Below are 24172 nucleotides of genomic sequence, written 5' to 3'. Positions count from 1 at the left end.
TTGGTCTTCAGGGCCTATGCACTTTGTCAGTCTGCCATTCACAATTCCAGAGCGTCTAGAATGATTTATTATTTATATATGATACATATATATACTTGTTCTCAACAGCTGAGGTTGTAATTTATTCTCATTTCCATATTATTCTATATTACAGCAACTGTGAATAGGTGACATTCATTTTGTCATATGAATAGAAAACAGAAGATGGATGAAAAAAGCAACTTACTCATTGTGAATGCATGAATACAACAGGAGGCAGGAAACAGATGTAAAATAAACAGATTTTGACACCCTAGATGTAAGTGAAGCATAATGAATATAAAGTCGGTATCCTCGATTCCATCTAATCAATGAAATCCCTCAAATGTTAAAGTACCGCAAAGACTACCACGGTAGAAGTCAGAGGGGAAGGGGAGCTGAAAGAAGTTTTCCCATTAACGCATTGCTTTGTTTTATGTAAAGACAAACCAGCCTCCTATACTTGGAATTAGTATATTGAACAAAAGGCGGGGGTTAAGGGTGTGAATGTTTGGGTATAGGTGTAGCCATTTATCCATGTCATCTGACTACAATTTAACATTCATATCAAAGACCACATTAATATTTTGTGGGTTCAGTCTAGTATCTAAACTGGTGAAAGTCATGACACGCTGTGCATAATGACACAATGTGCAGGACGTTCACTCTGCAACACTGGGCATCAATGTCCTCATCTGGAAAGCGAGAGAGATGGGGGTGGGTACAAGGCTCCTTCAGGCAGTCCGGGTGACTCACTGCCAGGGCAGGCTTGACTCAGTAAGGTCACAGGATCAGTGTGTTCCACCAACAGGGATGCTCCCACGGAAGACGAAAGAGGAACAATGTGATGGGGCACTAACTGAAAGCTCTGCTTCTAAAACAAACACATTTCAAAACTACCACTCCCCAAGAGCCCACTTCTTAGCAAATGTGCAGCACACTTCTCATATAGAAGCATCCTCGTGTAATACCAATGAAATTGATGCCCAGTGTTGCAGAGTGAACATCCTGCACATTGTCATTATGCACATCGTGTCATGACTTTCACCAGTTTATGTCAAAGCCATAAACTTGCAGGGACTAGTCTTTTTTAATGACTACAGAGGTGACTTCAATTCCTGGCTTAACAAATAATTAGGCCTCCTGGAGGACCTATACTGACTGTAAGTAGATAAACATTGGTATTTAGACCTGCCAGGTAGTTTCCTTTTTGAGTGGTTAGTAGGGGAGGATACACCAAGGAAACCTTTCCAAGATCATCCAGGTGGCAGTATTTTGGCACCATGGAGATTCTGGCAACTTCTATGGGAGCATCATTTCAATTCCCAGTTGCTCCACTTCCAATCTAGCTCCCTGTTAATGTGCCTGGGAAGGCAGCAGAAGATGGCCCAAGTGCTCGGGGCCCCGCTACCCATGTGGGAGACACAGATAGAATTCAATGCTTTGGCCTGGCCCAGTCCAGCACACTGGCCTCTCTGTTGCTTTACCTCTCACATAAATAAAATAAATCTTAAAAAAAAAATTACTCAGAGGTGGGTGTTCGGCCCAGATGTTTAAGATACCTCCCATCCTGGAGAACCTGACCCAAGCTCCACCTCTGAGCCTGATTCCAGCTAATATGTACCCTTTGAGGCAGCATTTGGTGTCATACATTGCCACCTGGGCTTCCCACACGTTGTCTCCGAGCATCTAGGCTCAAGTTCTACCCTGTTTTCAGCTTCTGTTTTGTAGAACTGTACACCCCGGGAGCCATGAAGTGACAGCTCCGTGTGCTACCTCAGGCTGACGTCCAGGCTCCTGGCTTTGGCCTGGCCCCGTCCTGGGCATTCTAGCCTTGTGGGAATGAACGGCGGATGCAAGACTCCCTCTCTCGGTGTCTCCCTCTTCCCCCTGACCCTGTCCAATAAATACCAATTTTAAAGTGACATCACCCAGAAAGTATATCACGTGGAAATGCACCTCTCTTCCTGCCACTATAGAGCCCTTGTTTAAATCAGAAGATTCAGTACCTACCAATCTGTACAAAATTCAGCAAAAATGTCTTTTCCAGTTGGTGGGAAAAAAAAAAAAAAACAACGGGAGTAAAAACACTATTTGTTCTAGTCAACTTATATGATGCAAGAAATACATTTGTAGGAGACAGGAGTAGTTCAGCAGCTGTCGTTTTTAGGCACGTAGAAAGAGCAGTCTTTGAGTATGAGGTTGCTGAAGGAGTTAGCTCAGTTCCATTCCCAAGGCCTTACACTTCAAACAAAGGGCAGAGGGCTTATGCACTCCTCTTATCTTTCCCTACAGCAAACATTGTATTTTCATGCACACTGCACAATGAAAGGCAAGGTGACTGCCAGAGCACCTGGCCCAGGAAAAGCACAGCAGGGCCAGGAAGTGGATTCTGAAAGAAACATTCACAACAGATCTAGTCAATCTGACTACAAATCAGCACAAAGCAGAGAAGTCTAAGCCATGCAAGCCTCAACTGGCTCCTTTCACATTAGAAACACATTATATCTTACTAGAAACATTCAATTTCCCAATGCTTCAAACTATCTCTCTTGCCCCCAACTCTGGACTCTCCAGTGGCCCCATCTTTGTTACGGCACCTCTTATTCTACCTAGAGCCCAGAGACGCATCCGTTCTTTCACCCGGGAAGGCTGAAAAGCAAAATATGAGAAACACACATTTGGAAATGAAGTGGCAAATGTAGGGGTGCACTCCCTAACTAGGAAACAAATTCTTCCACCAGCTGATGGACTTCAGGGGCACAATCATTCATCTACTTATAAAACAATAGAAAAAAAACCTCTAAAAAGCTTGCCTGTTCCTACTGCCTTCATAGGCTGTTGAGGGTTATGAGAGAATTCACGTGAACCAAGGTACAGTTTTATCAATAGCCACAGTAACAGTTACTTCGGAGTGTAAGCACAGTTAATTTAAGTGGACATGAGAAGCATACTCCCAGCAGGGAAAGGTAACTGTGAGCAATCAGAGAAGCAGATTAGGAAAGCTCTGAGAGTTACATGGAGAAATTAGGACCCACTCAGTAGACACAAAGAAATGGAAGATTTTTAGGGGCGGTGCCATATGGTGAATACTGCTCTAAAACCAGCAGAAAGTCCTAAGACGGATCAAAGAGGCTGGCGTAGGGCACAGAGCCTCTGCCAGGGGGATACATGTGTGTGATGTGAAGACCAGGGAATGATTAAGACTGTCAATGGAAAGGAATCAAATTATTTTCTTCCTCTGTGAAAAATAAAATCATGCTTTACTAATGCCCTAATTATGAATGCTTAAAGAAAAAAACTTTAGAAAACACAAGCTAGTGGAGTGGGAAGAAAAAGACACCTGTCACCATTGTCCAACTCTCAGACTGATTTCCTCTCAATGTCACAAAAGATGTTACAAAGCACTTGGAGACTGACTAGCCAGGAGGCATTCAAATAAATATGCAAGGATGAAATGAGTTCAAAGTTTTGGCAGTGAGAAGAGAACGGCCAGTACTGATAGCGAAGCAATCAAAGTAGAGATACAGGGCTATTAGCAAAGAGGGCAGTGTATTTTTTTTTTATCCTTGAATTTAAGAATTATTTTAATTGCCATTGAAATTCAAACAGAAACATTTGAAATATCCAAACAAAATCATGACAAGTGTTGATGAGTGTTGCATTGGAGGGGAGTGTATTAAAAGGATATACCAGACATAGACGGAGGGGCTGCTCTCCTGCTGAGGAAGGGGGCACCTGGCTAAGCAGAGCATCCATCCAGCAGCCTGTGCCCTAACAAGCAAATGCAGGAGGAACAGAGGCTGCAGTGAGGGCGGTGGCAGCTGCTGGCTGAATGTGTTTGGTGGTGACCAAGCCACAGGAGCTCCCATGAGCCCTGATGAGGCCCAGCTTAATCTGCAGCAGAGACTGGTCTCGCTGCACAGAGCCAACTGCCAAGGGTTTTGTGTTCTGACACTTTCACTCAAACGAAGTCATAATATACACACACAGAGGAATGCATATGTATGTTTCATGGCTAGAAGGTAAAATGCAACTGGGTCCAGCACTGGGCATAGTCAAGCTGTCAGCAGCATCCCACATCAGAACACCGCTTCGAGTCTCAGCTGCTCCACTTTGGATCCAGCTCCCTACTAGTACTCTGGGAAAGCAATGGAAGATGACCCAAGCACTGGGGCTCCTGCCACCCACATGGGAGACTTGGATCAAGTTCCAGGCTCCTGGCTTCAGCCTATCCCAGTCTCCTCGTTGTTCTAGCTAATTCAGAGTGAACCAACAGACAGCAGATCCATTGACCGACTGATTGCATCACTCATTTTCTCTCATATATTTACCTTTCAAATAATGAATTTTAAAAGAATGCAAAATGCAATGGAAACTTGACTACAGGGAAAACGATGAGGGGGGAAAAGTTGCATCTCTTGCAAGTTGTTTTATAGTTGGATTTTGAAAGATAAAATTATTAGTTACTTATGCTCATTAACATTTATTGCATGGCAAGTTACTTGTATTTTTATTATGCAGTAGCAATATGAACATAATATGCAAAAGAAAAACTGGACAGTGGTAGTTTTTCTATTTCTGGAATTTGGGATAAAAATGCATATTTCCCCATCTCTACCTTACCATTACAGCTAATTTACCATCATTTTGACAAGACAGTCTAAAGAATCTTTTATCATTCTGCTTACCAGGTTTACTACATGTGCATTTCAGCACTTGTGTCACATTAACTGTGAAATTGCTTTACATGTCTAAATGTTTACAGCAGTCTGCAGGAAGATGACCACAGTTTTGTCTTCATCTATGGTCAGAGGCTACAGGTATAACCCAGTTAGCTCTACAGCTTCTTCCATTTTGTGTATCTCTGTGGCTGTTAACAGGATTTGAAGGGATTGAGAAAACCCATTTCTGGAAAGCAGCTCTTAGCATTAATAAATTGAAAATGAAAAATGTGGTATTGCCCAGTATCTCACTCCTTCAATGCTGGTGGCAGGCACTGTGATCAGAAACAACTTTTGAAGAAAACGTATCTGTCAATACATATCAAAAGCCACAAAAAGATTTGCAACCTGTAGTTTGATAATCATAGTCCCAAGGATTTGTCAGACTTGAAAGAACACCAAATGCACAAAATGTTCAGTATAGAATTATCCACCTTATTCAAAATAGCAACCGAACAACTACCAGCAACTTCCCCATTGCTCAGCCAATGGGGAAGCAGAGGGTGTTTCCAGGGCGCTCATCACGGTTCGGGGAAGGTGGACCGGAGAAAAAGGCAATGGGGCAGACAGGAGCAGAGTACACAAGCCTCAGACCTTTTTGGAAAACTGTGCGGAATCATCATAAAGGTCACCCTGGAATAGTAGGAAAATGTCACAGCTACAATGGAGGAGATTTTTTTTTCTTAAATAATGACTATGTTAATATTTAACAGGCTTTAACAACAGAAGTGTGGGAAAACTAGCAGTACAGGACACTCACCTACAAAGGTTATTTCCTTATTTGTGAAGCATTTCTGTGGCGACAGATTTTCTCCCTCATAGCAGCTTAGGAACAGTCGGCTTCCTACTGCACACGCAGCTGTCTTCCTTCCTTGGCACTGTCTTCCCCCCAAAAACTCACAATCCCTAAAGCTACTTCCTACAGAGTTTCATGTGCCTGATACGCCCAAACAGAGCTAATACGACAAACCCAAGTAATGCAGGTCTTTTACAATTACTTTGTTAAATAGAAAAGCACAGATATGTTACTTTAGAAAGTAACTTACAAACTGGAAGCAGCTCCTGACACTCGGTTCAATGTTACTGCCCCCAAAGGACGCAACTTCACCCAACTGTCTTGGTATTTGGATTGAATCATGCAGGAGGAGGCCCAGCCTACGCTGGTCACAAAATCCTGTTGAACTTGCCACTTGCTTGAAAAGGTCTACAAAAGGAAGAGAATTGCAACAATCAGAATACAGCACTAAGTGAATGCTACAAGAACCCAATGTCGAACTCAATTCCAATAAGAATAGTCAATATTCCCAAAGAGCAGGGTTATTTCTGACTTATGCCAATCTGCACAATGCATTGTAAGCTAAGCTAATCACCACTGAGTACATATAAATATGTAGTTTAGCTATAAACAAACTATTGCTCTGCATGAGATGCAAGTTCACATATTATCTTGACACAAGAATTTTGTCCTAAGCCAGAATGCAATCATTTAATACATATTATATAGAGAAGGGTTTCAAAAATTCACAGAAAATGGAATTAACAGGTAACTTTATTTTGGGGCACGAAATATAAAGTGCATGTATATGAGCATAGGATATAACGACTATCATATAACAAATGTTTTAGCCCTAAGAGCCAGAGAACTGGGCCAAAGCATCATTCCCTTTGAAAATCAGAGAAGTAGGGCCCGGCGGCATGGCCTAGCAGCTAAAGTCCTCCTCGCCTTGAACATGCCGGGATCCCATATGGGTGCCAGTTCTAATCCCAGCAGTCCCACTTCCCATCCAGTTCCCTGCTTGTGGCCTGGGAAAGCAGTCAAGGACGTCCCAGAGCACTGGGACCCTGCACCCGTGTGGGAGACCTGGAAGAGGTTCCTGGCTCCTGGCTTCGGATCAGCGCAGCACCGGCTGTTGCGGTCACTTGGGGAGTGCATCACCAGACGGGAGATCTTCCTCTCTGTCTCTCCTCCTCTCTGTATATCTGACTTTGTAATAAAAGTAAATAAATCGTTTAAAAAGTTATTTAAAAAATTAAAAAAAAAATAAAATCACAGAAGTAAATATAATTGGCACTTCTTCATGGAGTCCTTATCAAGCTTCCATAGGTGTGCCCGCAAGATGCTATGCATATTCAAATACGCTCACATACTTTGTCCTCTGTCACGGACTTAACATGTATTTGTCTTTGTAGCTGCCGAATGGTATTTCCCTGAAGGACAGGAACCATGCCTTGGTCAACTACATACCCAAACATCTAGAGCAGGCCAGCAGTGACCTGGGAGCAACAGGTACCCAACACATGCGCATCACAGAGTGAAAGAACATACCAAATGCTTTTAAGGAATCTTGTGTTCTCAGAAATCTAAGAATGTTAATCACAATCTCTACTCTCCTAGAAGTTGCCAATAAAAGTAAATTCAAAACAGCTTTCTGTACCCATAAACCCACCTTAAACTCTCTGGAATTAAATCGCTTAACAAGATATCCAAAATAGTCAAAATAAAATTGGGACCACATGCACAGCTTTGAAGCATCTCTCCATTACACACATGTAGACATTTTGAGCAAACTTATGAATTAGTTATAAGATCTTACTTTGAAGTTGATATTTTTATTTAACCAACCTTAAAACATGCTCCCTCTTAGCAGGGAAACAGTCTCAAAATGCCTTTAATGATTCAATTTTGTATCTACAATGTGATCCATAAAGTTAGATAAAAACCAACCCATAATAAGTAATGACAATGTTTAAAGGAGGCAAGACTACCAGAATGCTTTGCTTTATTCAAAATATATTTCAGAATGTTCATAGAAAATGGAATTAAAAGGTAAATTGATTTTGGTGGAAAAAATTCTGAAATCCATACAAACAGGGAAGCTTCAAAAAAAAACCTCCTGAAATGCAAGTATAGAAGCAAAGCTATTCAGCAGGCAGCCATGTGCCCTAGCACGTTAGCTGCTGATTAAGCTGGCTGCATCGATGTCACAATACTTGCTTCAAGTGCCAGCTCTGAACCAGATGACAATTTCTGCTAATTGGGACCCTGGGAAGTAGCAGGTGATGGCAAGTTTAGTAAGGTTTTACCTGCAGTGGGAGACCTGAATCAAAATTCCCAGCCCCTGGATCAGTCTGGGCCAGCTTTGTCTAGTGTAGACATCTGAGGATTAACGACCAAATGGGAATCGTCTTTCTCTGTCTGCTCACATAATTTTTGTGTTTAAAAAAAAAGCAAAGCTTTCATTTTTATTGCAAAGACAGATATATATATATATATATATATATATATATATATATATAGAGAGAGAGAGAGAGAGAGAGAGAGAGAGAGAGAGAGAGAGAGAAGAGGAGAAACAGAGAGGAAGATCTTCCATCCGATGATTCACTCCCCAAGTGACAACGGCCGGTGCTGTTGTCTGAAGCCAGGAGCTCTTCCGGGTCTCCCACACAGGCGCAGGGTCCCAAGGCTTTGGGCTGTCCTTGACTGCTTTCCCAGGCCACAAGCAGGGAGCTGGATGGGAAGCGGGGCCGCCGGGAAAGGAACCAGCACCCATATGAGATCCCAGCACATTCAAGGCGAGGACTTTATCTGCTAGACCACTGTGCCAGGCCCTATCATTAGTTCTTCAGTTGACAAAATTCAAGGAAACACTAGATAATAGTAACAGCTAAAATGGCTTATAGATTTTGTGGCTTACTCATAGAAAAGAAATGAACAGGACAGAGTAGCTGAGGAGGAATTCGACCTCATTTTTCTGCTGCCTGTCCTTGAATTCAGCACATTTCCTCATTTATGTGTGACCAGGCCTCAGAGAGAAATAGAGAAGACAGACTGGATATGTTTAATATTCCTACAGAATTTTCTTACATGTATTTAAAGCAGAAAAACAAGTACCATTCTTCACAATGGCCATCTCCCTGGGGTGGGAGACATCTGTATAGTTCCTACAAAATCATTTGGTCTGGCCCTGCCAAGGCAAGCACAAGTGGGCCCCAAAGTTCAAAAAAATCTGCCTCAGGCTAAGTTGATGATTATGTATGGCTCACAAATAACATCATAATTATCCAGTGGCCCATGGCAGAAAAAAGGTTCCTCATCGCAGAAAGCCATCACTTCTTTAGCATTTACATTTAACTGGGAGCTGCAATTTTTTAAACTTACTTATCAGAGGAGCAGAGCAAGAGAGAGCAAGGCAGACAGGTGGCCAGAGGAAGAGAGCGAGCTTCCATGGATCAGTTCACTATCCGAATGCCTGCAAAAGCTGGGGCTGGCGTGGGATGAAGCCAGAAGCTGGGAACTCAATCCAGGTGTCTCACCTGGCTGCCAGGAACCCTGGAACCTGACCCAACACCTGCTGCTCCCCAAGGTGTGTATTAGCAGGAACCGTAACTCAAAACCAAATACGCCAATGTGAGATATGGGCATCCTAACTGTTATGGCAAATGCCTGCCCCTGGATCTGTAACTTTTAAGAAGACCCCTATGGCTAATCGCAAGGAAATTCTGTAGGGCGGTATGCATGCTTTCACAAACAGTAAGCTCTCTGACTCTGAAATGATAAAATGTTAATCACCACAGAACTGGGATGTCACTACACTGCAGTTAAATCAGTATAAAGTAAACAATGCTTCCTCAACGCTAGTGCCAGATAATATTCTTTAAATAAGAATCCACAGACTAGGCAAGTACAGGGATTAAACCTGCACATTTATTTTTTTTCTGCCTTATACAAAGGGGTTAGGAGATCAGGCTTTATCCCCTAGGAACACATGTTTTATTCAGACAGTCAATGTAACATAAAATAATACTCGGACTGGAAAAGTTAATCCTTGTTCTCTATTTAAATACCTGCAATTTAATGTTTGACAGGCAATAGCACAAGCCTAATTTTATGACACTCTAAATGCAGTTCTACATCTTACATGAACCTGCTGTCAAATAAGAACACTATGTCATTTCCCACCTAGAACTGGAGTGATTAGCCAACCCCAATAAAAGAATGCAGAGTAAATATGCATGACTTACATCTGTACTTGTCTTCCAAATGTGCTTTACACAGAGAAATGATGCCAGTTTTAAAAGACAGGACACGGATCCTCCCCGTACGTCCCCTAGTATGAAGAAACAAACCAGAAGATATTTACTGACACTTCCTCCAAACACTTTTAATTAAAAACAAGAGAGTAGACATGGAACTTTACGCAAATTGGTCAGTGATTTATCGAACGTTGGGAACTTTTCCAAGTTCTCTATCTATAGTCTGACTGATAACCTAGGATACACTGGAAAGCTGAACAACATAACCAATAAATATTTACAAAGTTTTCAATTCTTAAAAACTTTTACTTACAATAGGATGGGGAGGGGATAGAGCCTTCTATTTGCCCGTGGAGAACAACTCTGGCTTATATCAGTAATTGGACGACTTACCACTGTGCACCAAGCTATTTTGGTTACTGAAATAAATTACCTACTTTGGTTACTGAAGCCCAAAAAATTACCAGCAACTAACTGCTCTGCTCTCTTCAACCCTCTTTCACACTTTCATTAGACTGCCCCTTACTGAAAAGAAAATTAATCACTTCAGGCCCTGTGACACCTAATATAAAACATGAACATTTATTTCCGTGAGAAAAATGACATGCCCGATTAGAAAGCATTCAAACACGTGCTCTAAAGGAGAAGTGTTAAAGAAACCTATTGCTACATCAATGCTTTAATATATATGCTTTTGCTTTACATATAGAAAGCAGAAATACAGCCTGCTACATAACCAATTTATTAAGAAACATATTTTATCTATGTGAACCAATGGAAAACAAGAATGAAAAGCTTTCCATTCTGTAGAAAATGTCTTTCAATAATTTTTCAGTTTCTTAATTATGGAAAACAACTAGACCTTAGGCAGTGGTTCAATAAAGGCAAGGAAGCAAAAACATAAGCGTATTCTCCCACCTGTCATTTCTTCTTCATAAAGGATAGATGCAAACTATGGTTACTTCTGATGAACAATACACTCAACTTCCAACTAGTAGCAATTTATTAAATCCCTCAAAGAGAAATGCTAGAAATTCTTATCACTTAAGTGTTTCTTCCTTAAGTGTTTATTCTTCCTTCCCTCTTAGGAAAAGGCATATCAATATCAAAATTTAACAAATAAACCTTTCCAGTATAACTCAGGTCTTCAGGGAGTTAAAATTGTCCTCAAGTAATCTTCAGGTGGGTAGAACAAAACTTACATATCCAGAATACATCCACATGTGTCCCCCAAAAAAAGGTGCCAAAATATATCTGAGGAAAAATCTGAATACAAAAACCTTATCGACATAAATGTAAATGTAATCCAGACTTAAGAGCCAACATGTTCAAAGTCTTGGTATATGATTGAATTTAATGGCCAGGTGGTACTGAAATTTAAAAAGCAATACTTTATCAAAATAACAACAAAAAAGTATCAGTTTTGGTGAGAGCAGTGGTAGTAGTCTAGCATATACACAAAAGGCAACAGAGTTGCAATGCAATTCTTTTGAGAAAACCTTTCCAGATTTCCAAATGGGAATATGTTCTTGTTGATGCATGAAATGAGGCATGTAATAACCTTGAGGTCTTAGAAGAATTCAGTTCCAAAACCAAGAGCAATGTTTGTGCCCCCTTACTCAGTTGCATCCATTAAGCTCAGGACAAAAATAACTGAGGATGTCTCCCGTGTGTAATTCAAAAGAAGTAAATAGTTGTTCTATCAGAGAGAGTGATGAATGGGGAGGAGTCAAACAAAAACCTTCTAAAACCTTCTTAAAAATGAAAGTTCCCTCTGCTTAAGGAGCGGAGTTGGCTGCACTAAGGGCTTACTTTCATTTTGCTGACCTTATCAATTCAGAATCTTGCGCAAAGTCCTTCTAAGTATCAGCTAGGTTGACTCTGATCTGGTGACAGAGATGCCATCATCTTGAGGGACAGAAACAGCATGTCAGCCTTCAAGAGGATGGAGGACTTCCAAACTCCCCACAGGCCCGAGAGGGAAAGAACCAAGGTCAGCCAGGAAATCATTTCACCTCATGAAACATGAATAGCTCGGGGTTTTGTGTGTTTTCTTATCTGAGAGCATTCTAGTCTCTCTGAACTCCTAGCTTCTCAAGATACTTCTCAAGGCCTATAAATACAGACAGGATTTATTACAGAGACATTAGGTCTATAGCTTCGAGGCCCTGTTGTAACGCTAATTACACAGTCAGTCATGTGCAAGCTAAGCTTCCCAAGACATAGCTAGAAGAAAACTTGCCATACGTACGTGTCATAAACGTTCAGCAGCCAGTTGAGACACATATCCACACACAGAGGGACATTGACCAAATTGTTGTGCTCTTGTTCTAGGCGGTCATAAACAGTGGTCAAACAGTTGATGATCTGTAGGATATCCATGGGCTGGTCATTTTGCTTGAGGTTGTGCTGGTCCAAGGCATCGCATGCAGCTGACAGGCTCAAGAGATCCACTGCAAAAAGCACAAAAAACCACACACTTTGTTTGCAGCTTCTTTCCTGGTGGGGTGGTCTCACATCCTTTTGGAAGCGCCATCCAAACCCTATCTTCTTTCCAAGGGATTTGGGAGCTAGACCATCAGAACTTGTCCCCTGGCACCGGGTAAGGCATGAGGAATGATACAGTTCCCACCTCCTGCCACCAAGTATCAGGGAGTACATCGAAGTTGAATAGATCTATCCTGTTTCGTATAAGCACTCATTTTCCCCTGAATAACAGTAAGTTTACTAGAGATTTTGAAACAGATTCTGCCAATTCTTTCTTGTACCAGCGTTAGAGAAGGTCAGTTAGATTAATCTCTGTGAACAGGGTTGTATAAACTCTATTGCTAACTGTGCATTTATAATCCTAAGTGGTTTTCCCTTTACAGTAGCCATCCCCTGAGCATCTCTCTGCTACGTTCACCTGAGGTGAGAAATAATCAACTTCACTATAATGTTCTGCAGGCAAACTGAAGTAACTGCATCATTTATCCAACATCCAGACCCGAGGCTGAATTATTTCCCCTTTCACTTTCAAACTGTAGTGTACAGTGTTTGCTCCTTGAGTCCTCGAAGAATATGATAGGACTTGGGGTGGGCAGAGAGGAAATTCCCTTGAGCAGAGGTGGAACGCAATCACACGCTGCCCAACAAAGATCTAACCACAGGTGAAACTTCCAACTCTGTCCAGCATCAATGTACCACAAATCTGATTCTGAGGAGTCAGGAAAAGATGCTTTTTCTGTAAAGCAACGTTATCAAATTTCAACTGCAGCAACTTGCATTTTCGACAACTCGATATACCTAAGTTCCCTTGTGCTTCTCAGTCCTTTGAGATGAGCAATCAATGATGCCTGAGTCAATTTCTCACACCTCTACAGGGATGGAACAATATAATTTTAAATGCAATTTCAGATAAATACAGGTCATTCCCAACAACAAAAGGATGCAAACAGAACACATAAACTTAATTGTTACATGTAGCCAGTTCTAACTTTGTATTAAGAAAACAAAAGTATTAAATGTCTATGTAGGTTCAGAACCAAGCAGCACAAATATTTTTCTTTGAAAAACACAAGACAGAAAACTCAGGAATTTTCTAGAAGCATGAACAACTAGTAATGGAAATTTTTTTTCTTTTTTTTTAATTCCAGAGAATAAAACTCTGTCATCCCAGTAAGCTGTCACCATAAGATGTCCAAAACTATCATGTATCTAAGGAAGGAAAGACATGTCTTCTATTACTTCAAAAAGAGTCACAGGGCAAGATGATGTAGCAAGCCAATCCTCCGTCTGCATAGCCGGCATCCTGTATGGGTGCTGTTCAAAGTGCAGCTGCTTCATTTCCAATCCAACTTTCTGCTAATGACATGGGAATGCAGCAGAGGCCTTGGGCTCCTGCACCTATATGGGAGATAGGCCACTGCCTGGGATGCCAGGATTCCATATGGCTACCAGTTCAAGTCCTGTTTGCTCCACTTCTCATCCTGTTCCCTGCTAATGCACCTGGGAAAGCAGTAGAGGATGGTGCAAGCCCTTGGGGCCCTGTGAGACTCGGCTGATGCTCCAGTCTCCTGCTTTGGCCTGGCCCAGCTGTGGCTGTTGTAAAACCATTCCGGTAAGTAAACCAGCAGATGAAAATCTTTCTCCCAGTGTTTATTCTGTATAACTGACTTTAAAAATAACAATTTTTTAAAAAGACTTATTGAAACACATATCCTCATGCATTGCTTAATGATGGGGACCCATTCTGAGAAATGTGGTCGATTCTGCCACGGTGTGTTTACCCAAGAAGATGTGTCTGACATCTTAGGAGATAGAATCTTATGGCCCCACCTTTACTCAGGCAGCCTGTCATTGATTGCATGTGCACCCTCTAAAGGTGGAGAAATGACCTCTTTTCACGGGAGCTCAGACTGTTTAAAGTAGAGAAAAACATAACTTGGGAGACTGATTTGAAAAGTCAGGTGGGCAAAAGCAGAATGAATTCAAACATAACCAAAGCAAGCCAGGAGGACAGGAGGAGGGCAAAAACTGAACGGGGAGTAAGAGAGGAAAGAAGGAACCAGAGAGACAAAAAGAGTCCGCTTGCATCCTTCTGACTTCCACAGGGAGTACATTTTCAAGAGCAAGTACTGAGATCATTTAGAAATGCAGCCCTGCAGTTCCAGAACGGGAAGCAAGGAAAAGATTTCATGCCAACACCAATATTCCCAACATATATCCTGATATAATGAGGGGAGCTATGGGCGGTTTTATATTTTTTTATTTTCTTTTTTGTTATTCTGCTTTAATCATTATAAAAATTTGGTTTTGAATCCAAAGATGTAAGAACTAACAAGTGGGATGTTTTGATGCATGGTTGTATTTAGTGTCTAACCTACTCATGTGATGGAAACCGCAAAATTGCATGAATTTCATTTTATTGGGTCTTCTCTTATCTCTGTGCAGGTGAACGGGTAACACACTGAACAGAAAATTTGGAATATAAACAGCTCCAGAGGGGAGCAAAGCAATTGCCCTGAAATAACAGGAGCAGAAGATGACATAGTTAGGAGAGAAATACTGCGCAGCATGCTCTGCGCAAACTGGATGTGGTTAAACACAAGAATCATCCATCACACAAGACGAAAGAACACATTTCCACAAACACACACAGCAAACAGATTCCCACTAACACAAAGCAATTGTTAAGGGACTTCCATTTAGGCATGCAGTATCCATGCTAGGGACCTGAAAAGAGGGGAGAAAGCCTATAGGTACTCTTTCATTGCTACACACATACTCACTTTTCCAAAAGAACAGCTTAAAGGAAATACTGAATATAGTTTTTCCTTGATGAAAAATTAAGCTTAATGGGTAGCTATTTCTGGAAGCCTCTATAAGCAAACAGCAGACACAATTTTTTGAAACTATCCTTTTACCTCAAGCTAGGAACTGCATTAAAACATGTATCTTTATGAGGATTCAAAATGCTCATGGAAAATTGGATTACAAGATAATGCACCTTGGCATGAACTTTTTATATATATCCTTTTAGTGCATTCATTGAGGCGTATATATAGTTTAAAGATATATAAAAATCAAGCATGCTAATATAGATATAGCACCTCTTTCAAAAGTCTTTCTTTTTAAATCTTTTTACAAAGCACACGATTGCCTCCAACAGCACTGAAGAACACAGACCATGTGGCAGTGACCCTCAAATGCTAACTCTATTCCCTTTCGTGTATGCCACAATGAGGAGCTCAGGAAAATGACTTGTTTTGTCCTTTTCTAGAATCACAGACTTTCAGAGACAGAAAGCACCTTGAGCGTTCTTTGGGAATTGAGGAAACTGCGAGCAGACACACAGTTACTTGCTCTCGTGTTAAGACAGGATACCAAGGTTTGCTGCTTTCTTTGAGAGGCAGATACTGAGGGCAGGAGGTAGCCTTCGGGACTTCACAAATGAGGAGGACCATTCTGCATTGTGTACTCATGAGCACTAACATTCTCATGTTGCCCTCACAACCCCAAGCTCATCCTACTTCAACCTGGATATTCTACATTGCCATATAACTAGTCCTGGAATCCCAACACAGAAACAGGGAGTGAGCAGGGAAATGTGCGTCTGTGGGCTTTTCTTGCCCAGTCAGAAGGTGCACCTGGGAAGATCATTGACTTCATGCCATTCTATGGGCAGTTTACATTTAAGGCTGAAGGACTTTCCAAAGGAATCTTTGTACAGCAACAAAAGCCAGTGCACTTTCATGTAGGCATCTGCGCTTTGACGGGTGACCCCTAGAGGCTTGGGAATCGGCATGAGATGTTTCACTAAAACATCTACACAGTGCAGAAAGCCTGCCAAAGCAATGGAAAGAAGCGGCTCACTGTGCTGATGTGCAACCATGGGCTAAAGGTCACCGCCCATGTTTACTGCTAACAGTAACAATGATCATTTTTACCTGGTCTCAGTGAGACCCACAGACTAACTGGGTTTGGAGCTGGCTAAATGCCTAACTTACCGATATACTATGCTATGAGCAACTAGCCGAGACTCCAATGTGTGCTCCTTCGCTTCTACGGTACCTTGTGCCCACATTAGTGGGTCCTAACTCGAGAGAAAATGTATCCGTGTGTGGCCCTTGCGGAGAGAGTGGAATGAGAGTTTACACCAGGTCCCTCTGCTCCCTTACTGGGATGCATATCCTGGTTCTAATGCTGTTGAATATTGCATCCTTCTCCTGTCTTGGACTGTACATTTTCAAGCATTGTCATTTGGGTTTTGTGGATCCTTTCTAGCAATTGAACCTTTTGTAACTGCTAATGTCTGGGCAAGTCATTGTAGGAGCAAGATGTTAGAAGACGTTCAACTTATTCTTAGCTAAAAATAAGTCATTTATTTTGCGAAGACACTAAGAAATAAGATAATCCTAATGAAAGATGAAAACGATGCATTTCTGCTAGTCATTAGGCTACCTTCACTTTGAAGCAGCACACAAGGGCTCTAAGATTGATGGCTGATGGGGCAGAAACTACGCATAGCACATAGAGCAGCCACTTGCAACACTGGCATCCCACAAGGGCACCAGCTCCAGACCTGAGTGCTCTACTTATCATCCCTTTCCCTGCTAATGTGCCTAGGAAAGCAGGAGGAGATAGTTCAAGTGTTTATATCCCTGTAGCCATGTGGGAGATATGGAAGAAGCTCCTGGCTGCTTGGCTCTGACCACTACACACATTTAGCGAGTGATTCACTGAATTAAAGATCTCTCCCTGTAACTCTGCCTTTCAAGTAAATCAAATTCATCTTAAAGCTTGATTAGTGATACTCCAACTTTCTAGTGGAACCTGGAAATGATACAGTAAACCCAAGGAGTTAATAAAACAGATTAGAAGGAAACTGCAAACTGATTCTATAGCTGCTTAACCAAAAAAAAAAAAAAAAAAATCAAATCAATTCCTGCATTGTCAGCAAAAGCTAAAGTTCACAACCCCTTACACTTGAACTGCACTCTTGCATGCCTGTAGGTGGGGTTCCAACCAAAGGAACCAGGAGCAACCATCACCGTACAAATGGGCTAAACCCGTGAGACCATTTGCCCTTAAAAAGACAATTCCTGAAAGACAACATCGTGGTGCCTCGCAGTTATGCTTCAGTAATTACATTTAAGATGTAATCTTTTTTTTAAAGATTTATTTTTATTACAAAGTCAGATATACAGAGGAGGAGAGACAGAGAGGAAGATCTTTTGTCCGATGTTCCACTCCCCAAGTGAGCCACAACGGCCGATGCTATGCCGATCCGATGCCGGGAACCAGGAACCTCTTCCAGGTCTCCCACGCGGGTGCAGGGTCCCAGTGCATTGGGCCGTCCTCAACTGCTTTCCCAGGCCACAAGCAGGGAGCTGGATGGGAACTAGAGCTGCCGGGATTAGAACCGGCGCCCATATGGGATCCCGGGGCGCGCTGAAGGCGAGGACTTTAGCCGCTAGGCCATGCCGCCGGGCCCTTAAGATGTAATCTTGATGGCAACATCATGTTTGTTGTTGGTCCAGAGAATGCTGGGACCATTTGAAATAAAGCTGGGAAAGTTAGGAGCTGGGCTAGGAATATCAGGCCAGGTAGGATGTGTCTTAAATGAGAAATGAACTAAAAGGACTAAAAGGACCTCCTGTTTTGAGAAAAGCACTTTGAAAGCAATCAGTTTTGGGAGGAAGCCTACGGATGCTAAACTGCCTTGAATGGCTGACTCTCCCTCAACTTCCAAACTGTGACTAAAGGCTCATCACTCTTTCCCTTGTGTGCTGCTAATCGGATACAGAACAAATTTTACCTTTTTTCCCCTGGGGATAGACAGGTCTGATGATGGGATTCCTGGTTTGGGAGTGGGGGGAGGGGGCACCAAATAGCTGTCAAATCATGGCAACTGAGAGAGTTCACCTGGCTATGTCCTCGGTATAATTTTCATGGGGGAAAAAAAAGACAAGGCCTTTAACTTTTCTGTGAAACTACAAGCTATACCACAGCATATGGAAAAGGTGGGTTTCTGCAGGGTAGCAACAAAATTATTATTAGACAAGGGGTTCATGGAAAAGTTCATGGAAAATGTGTGTTATTTGTGGATTTCCAAACTGTCATGTGCTAAAAGAAACATATCTTAATTCAAATTCTCTGAAGCTTTTCGCCCCTCCCAGACATCATCCTTGTGGGACCTGGGCTAGCCTGTGGATCCAAAGTCTACCTTGAATGGGGCTGCTACATGCTAGCTGTTTCTCTAGTGACAGACTGCTTCAAAATCACCACGGTCCTGTGGTCTTCTTTGGCAAATGAACCCTGTCTACTGCCACTCTTGGTGTGCCATCAAAAGGCGAAGTGGAGAAGGAGGACACTGTTCCCCTGGTTTGTCCAAAGTGAAGACAAGGCTGGAACCAGACGACTCCAGGGTGTACCACAACTCCATGATGTATGATTTTGTTGGGAAACTGAGGCAAGTTATGCTCCACTTCCTCCTGTTGGTAGCTTAGTTGTCAGATTTACCAAGTGCAGTATATTTAGACCCATTGTTTGGGCTATCTCCCACCTTCTTCTTCAACTAAAGGCACTTGCTTGGTTAAGTACATTTTTATTGGTCTTCAAAGTAGGCTTTACTTTTAGTTTGAGAAGCCACATACCTATCCTTAAAGTATCTTCATCAATTTCAATCGTACTGAGCAGAAGGGTGTCATGCAACATTAAACTGATTACAAATGGAAGACATTATAGGCCACTAGCAATGCTCTCAAACAGCAAATTTGCCATGGTGGATAAAATTGTATTATTGTGTATTTTGCAATATTGAGCCTTGATAGGGAAGTGAAGAAAAAAATAAAAATAAAATGCTTAACAGAGGTGGCAGTGCAAACTCTCCATACAGCATCTTCAATCCAAACTCTTCACTGGGATCAGGAAATCACGGAGCGAAATCATGGATTTTCACTAAAAAGTTGGTAATGGGGCCAGCACTGTCACACAATGGGTTAAGCTGGCCCTGTGACACTACATCTCTTTGGTGCACCAATTCAAGTCTTAGCTGCTCCACTTGAGCTCCAGCTCTCCAATAATATGCCTGGGGAAGCAGTGGAAAGTGGTCCATGGGCTTGGGCCCCTATACACATGTGGGAGACCTACAGAAAGTTTCTGGCTCCTTGCTGCGGCTCTGCCCAGCACTGCCCCAATCAGATGAAGAATGATCCCTCTCTCTGTGTCTTTCAGATAAATAATTAAATCTTTTAAAAGAAATAAAAAGACAGGACTACTTTTTTTTTCCAAAAAATTCAAAGTAGCCTTTGCAGAAAAAGCTAGCCAGGACAAGTTTTATTTGCCTATGCTACAGACAATAGTCCTTTCCCATCACTTTGCAGGCACAGCAAGGCCAAAAGGCTTGAAGATAAACCTAAGCAAACAAAGTTAAGAGGAAATTCTTAAATCATATGCTAACAAGTTAGTTAAGCAATGTGATGACACGCTTTCAATAATGAACACATTGCGAACTCTTCACTCAATATTCTTGGTAAAAATGGCAGCCTTCTAGCATTCGTGAGAAGTCAGTATTTACTGTAAATATACTACTTGAAGTTTTTCATGTGAGTAAAGTCAGGGGGGAAATTTTGAAAATTTCAAATCTGTTTAAAAGTGAAATATCACAGAGTTTCCCTGTGTCACAAAGTTATCACCTCAACTGGCCAGCATTTTATTGAGTATCTATCTTACCCATTTCCCAAATGTTTACCAGAAATTTTAATGTAAGTTGCAATGAGAAACAAAAACCCCAAATATACGTATAGAATTGCTTCTTAAGCAGAAAATAGAATAAGGCCTACACTGACGGTCACAGTCGTCAAGATATTCCATGTCACCTACATTTCAGAGCTCAGGGTTTAACACTAATGTGCTGGAACCAATTATAATAAGCAATTCATGGGCCCGGCGGCGTGGCCTAGTGGCTAAAGTCCTCACCTTGAACGCCCCGGGATCCCATATGGGCGCTGGTTCTAATCCCGGCAGCCCCACTTCCCATCCAGTTCCCTGCTTGTGGCCTGGGAAAGCAGTCGAGGACGGCCCAAAGCCTTGGGACTCTGCACCCGTGTGGGAGACCTGGAAGAGGTTCCTGGATCCCAGCTTTGGATCGGCATAGCATCGGCCGTTGCAAGTGAATCATCGGATGAAGATCTTCCTCTCTGTCTCTCCTCCTCTCTGTATATCTGACTTTCCAATAAAAATAAAATAAATCTTTAAAAAAATAATAAGCAATTCACAAGTACCCTTTTACTGAAGGCAAGTATTGTTTGTGGATGGGGCAGGATGAGGAGAACAGGTTGGAACCTGCCCTACCCCAAACTGCTTTGTATTGGCAATGGTACACTAACAGGTCCCTAAGCAAACCCTAGGCCTTTGGAGCCCTAAACTACTTAAACTTGGCAGCTATGCAGCTGAAGAACAATTTAGGCTATAAGCTATAAGGAAATGGGAGCTTCGATTTACTTTCACTCATGCATTCATTCCAGGAAAACACTGGGCTAAACTTCTGCCAGATTTTGTGCTAAACATTGGAGATAACAAGATAAAGAGGAAAGGCATCTCCATGTAATAACCCTTAAAGATCTTACTGCTGGGGCTGGCATGATGGCACAGCAGGTAAAGCCATTGCCTCTGAGCACTGCTTCAACTCCTGGCTACTCCTGATCCAATTCCCTGCTCATGACCTGGGAGATGGTCTAAATCCTTGGGCCTCTTCACTCACATGGGAGAGCAGACGAAGCTCCACATCTCCCTGGCTTCGGCCAGGCCCAGCCCTAGCTGTTGTGGCCAGCTGATGGCAGCGCCTTCTTTGTCGCTCCCTAACTGTTCCTTTCAAATAAATAAATCTTACCAAAAAGATCTTACTGCTACACTGTGCAGTACCCTCTGGCCAAACTCCTTCATTTCCTAAAGATCTGGTTATTGGATTCACAGCTCTTTGTCTTCTCCAGTTCTAACCCCAATTTCAGATGATTTAAATATAGACACAATGACATGTTCATCATTCTGATTAGTTCCTTAATTTCTTCTTAAAAAAGAAAAACATTGATGGGGGGGGGGGGGATCCAGAGCAATCTCCCATCCTCTTAGTTACTCCCCAGATAACTGCAATGACACCGGGCTGAGGCACACAGGTGACGGATGGGAAGCCAACTAGCTGAGCAATCATCAGCGCTTCCCAAGGCACACATCAGCCAGAAGCTGGAGTCAGGAGGCAGAGCAGGGAATCTAACCCAGCACTCTAATGTGGGGCAGATGTCTTGATCAGCTTTCCAGCTGCAAAACTAAATGCCTTCCCTACTTTCCTATTTCATCTACATAGAAATTCATCCCTGTTCCACAGCTGCCAGCTGCTCGAGCATTCTACACCTATTCACCCAGGAGCGTCCCACATTTGAAATGTCATCTAGCTCTACTTTGTTCTGACAGCAACCTGTTTGGTCTCATCACTCTTCCCTATCTTCCTCCACCTCCCTGACACATTTAGCTTCTCAAGCACTCTCCTTCCTAATGACCAGCTATCACGTGAATTCACAACTTCTCCTACCTAAGTCATACTCAGTGCATCTGTCACTCTTTTTGCCGAAATCCTTACTTGTCTTGCTTAGCTGTCCCCTGCTTACCCCAGCACATTAGTATGTACCTCCTTACTGCTGAGTATACCCACAAAAAAATATTGCACTCCCGCAGGCGGATGCTGCTCTGTAACACTCAGCTGACTCCTGGGTTTCCAGAATGCCGGCTCTCAACTTTATCCCCTTTGGCTGTTAACTGCATCACCAGGAGTCTCCTTCAACTGTCCACGGAAAACAGAAGAACTTCAGACGGGGAGCCCTCAGCTCCTTGCTGCCAGGCTTCTTGGCTAGCTGGACTTGCTCTGATAGTCCCTCTGCCCCACCCAGGACAGCAGAATAGAACAACCTCCTCGCTCTCACTCTGGATCGCCCGCCTATAGACCTCTGAAACGTCAGGGCTTTGCTGTTGTTTTTAAAGATTTATTTTTACTTTTTTTTTTTTTTTTTGGAAAGGCAGATATACAGAGAGAAGGAAAGATACAAAGATCTTCTATCTGCTGGTTCACTTCCCAAGTGGCCGCAACAGCCAGAGCTGAGCCGATCTGAAGCCAGGAGCTTTTTTCAGGCCTCTGAGTGCAGAGTTTCAAGGCTTTGGGCCGTCCTCAACTCCTTTCCCAGGCCACAAGCAGGGAGCTGGATGGGAAGTGGAGCTGCCGGGATATGAACCTGCACCCACATGGCATCTTGGTGGATGTGTGGTGAGGATTTAACTACTAGGCCACAGTACCGGGTGCTGAAAGGTTGGTTTTTGTTATCTCCTCCTGAGCCAACCATTTTAGCTTTATCCTGCCTTCTTTTGATATTCATATAAATACCTGGAAGATTCCAAATGCTCACAGAAATTTCACATTACCTCTTGATACCATTTGTCCTCTAGCTTTCCAAAGCCCCCTGATACACTCAAGCATCTCATTAACTCCTGAGCACCCTGCAGATAGCAACTATCCTTCTTTCTCTTCGTAACTCAACGTGCCCAAGAACCATTCATACAGCCTTACTGGTGATTTGCTTCTAAGCTCACTCATTGCCTCTATCAGGCCTGTAAAATCTCGCCAAACATCCTGATGACCTCCACGTTACTAAATCCTGTGAGCACATTTCCCAGTTCCATCTGGATGTCCCAGCAACATCTGTCCCTGGAGACAGGTCCCTTCTTTCTCTCTATGCAATACAATGCACTCTGACCTCACTAGTTCCCTGCTTCCTCTGTGGGTTGTTCACCTCCGCCTTAAACAACTCTTTTCTTCTTACTCCACACTCTTGCCAAGCCATCTCATCCTCCATACGGCTACAAGCCCTGTTTACATGCTGGCGCTTCCTAAATGCTGTTAATGCGTTTCTCCTGAGCAACACAGCGTCATGTCCAACTCTGTGAGACAGCAGGTAGCCCAAGCCGAGCACCTCAATGTCTTCCTTCACTCTCCCCCCGCCGACACATCAAAGGAACCATGAAATCTACCTCCGAAATATTTCTAGATTCCCTCACCTATCTTCATGTCTCCTTTGTTCATTCAGGCCACCATGCTGTTGCTTTCGATGACTGCTATGGCTCTCTCTCCTGTCACACAACACCTCGATTCGACAGCCAAATATAATCTTTGCTTGGTCTCACGGACCAAATCATCTTTTGAAGCAAAACTTTGATCATGTAATTTTCTTGCCAAAATTCCTTCAATAGTTCCCTCAGTGATCCCCTAAATTCTTGAGCCTGGGTTTAAAAAGAGTCTCCCATCCTAATATTCTACAACACTTCTTCTGAGAGTTCTATACTTCAATCACATGGTAGTATTTCCAGCTCCTGACTATGCCATCTTTGTCTGGGCTTCAGGTTTGGCATATGTTCTTCCTTCTGGCCAGAACATTCTTCATGGATTGAATTCTCCGTATCCTGCTGGACTCATCTGATAGGCAAGATCACTTCAATCAAACCTCTTGTGAATTCCACCCCACACGGCTAGCTGTTCACACGGAACCCCATTCTTCTATCATCACACAACTAAACACATGACATTCAAACTTTCTCTTCACTTTTCCTCCAAATGCCCAAAAAGCCTAAAAAAAAATCACCTTTTTTTTTTAACCAATTGCAGATCCTCCTGATGAAATTACGTGTACATTTATCTAAGTCACCACATTTTATGGATATCCTGAGTAACCCTCATCACACTACAATTCTCTTCAGGCTAGAGCCTGTTTCACGGGCTTATCAGCAATGCATATAGATGTGCATTAAATAGCATGACTGCAATTCACTGGCTGATAATGGAGAAAGTCTGATGCAAAGTTGCAACTGTGTAA

At 42.5% G+C, this 24172-nt stretch overlaps 1 protein-coding gene across 8 annotated transcripts in view; it reads right to left on the bottom strand.

Annotated features, from left to right (window-relative positions):
* The window catches only part of DMD (dystrophin), a 1951117-nt gene that overhangs the window by 79254 nt on the left and 1847691 nt on the right, over positions 1-24172 (bottom strand). For all 8 annotated transcript variants that reach the window (XM_058659083.1, XM_058659078.1, XM_058659079.1 and 5 more), the window contains 3 exons: positions 12028-12229; positions 9765-9850; positions 5789-5946 (listed from right to left, as the gene is read on the bottom strand). In XM_058659083.1, coding sequence (XP_058515066.1) covers positions 5789-5946; positions 9765-9850; positions 12028-12229 — 446 coding nt within the window. The remainder of the gene's footprint in view (positions 1-5788; positions 5947-9764; positions 9851-12027; positions 12230-24172) is intronic.

The sequence above is a fragment of the Ochotona princeps genome, chromosome X (assembly GCF_030435755.1).
Source record: "Ochotona princeps isolate mOchPri1 chromosome X, mOchPri1.hap1, whole genome shotgun sequence".
NCBI lineage: Eukaryota > Metazoa > Chordata > Mammalia > Lagomorpha > Ochotonidae > Ochotona > Ochotona princeps.
Note: the sequence above shows the minus strand (reverse complement) of the source record. Positions and strands in the feature narration are given on the sequence as shown.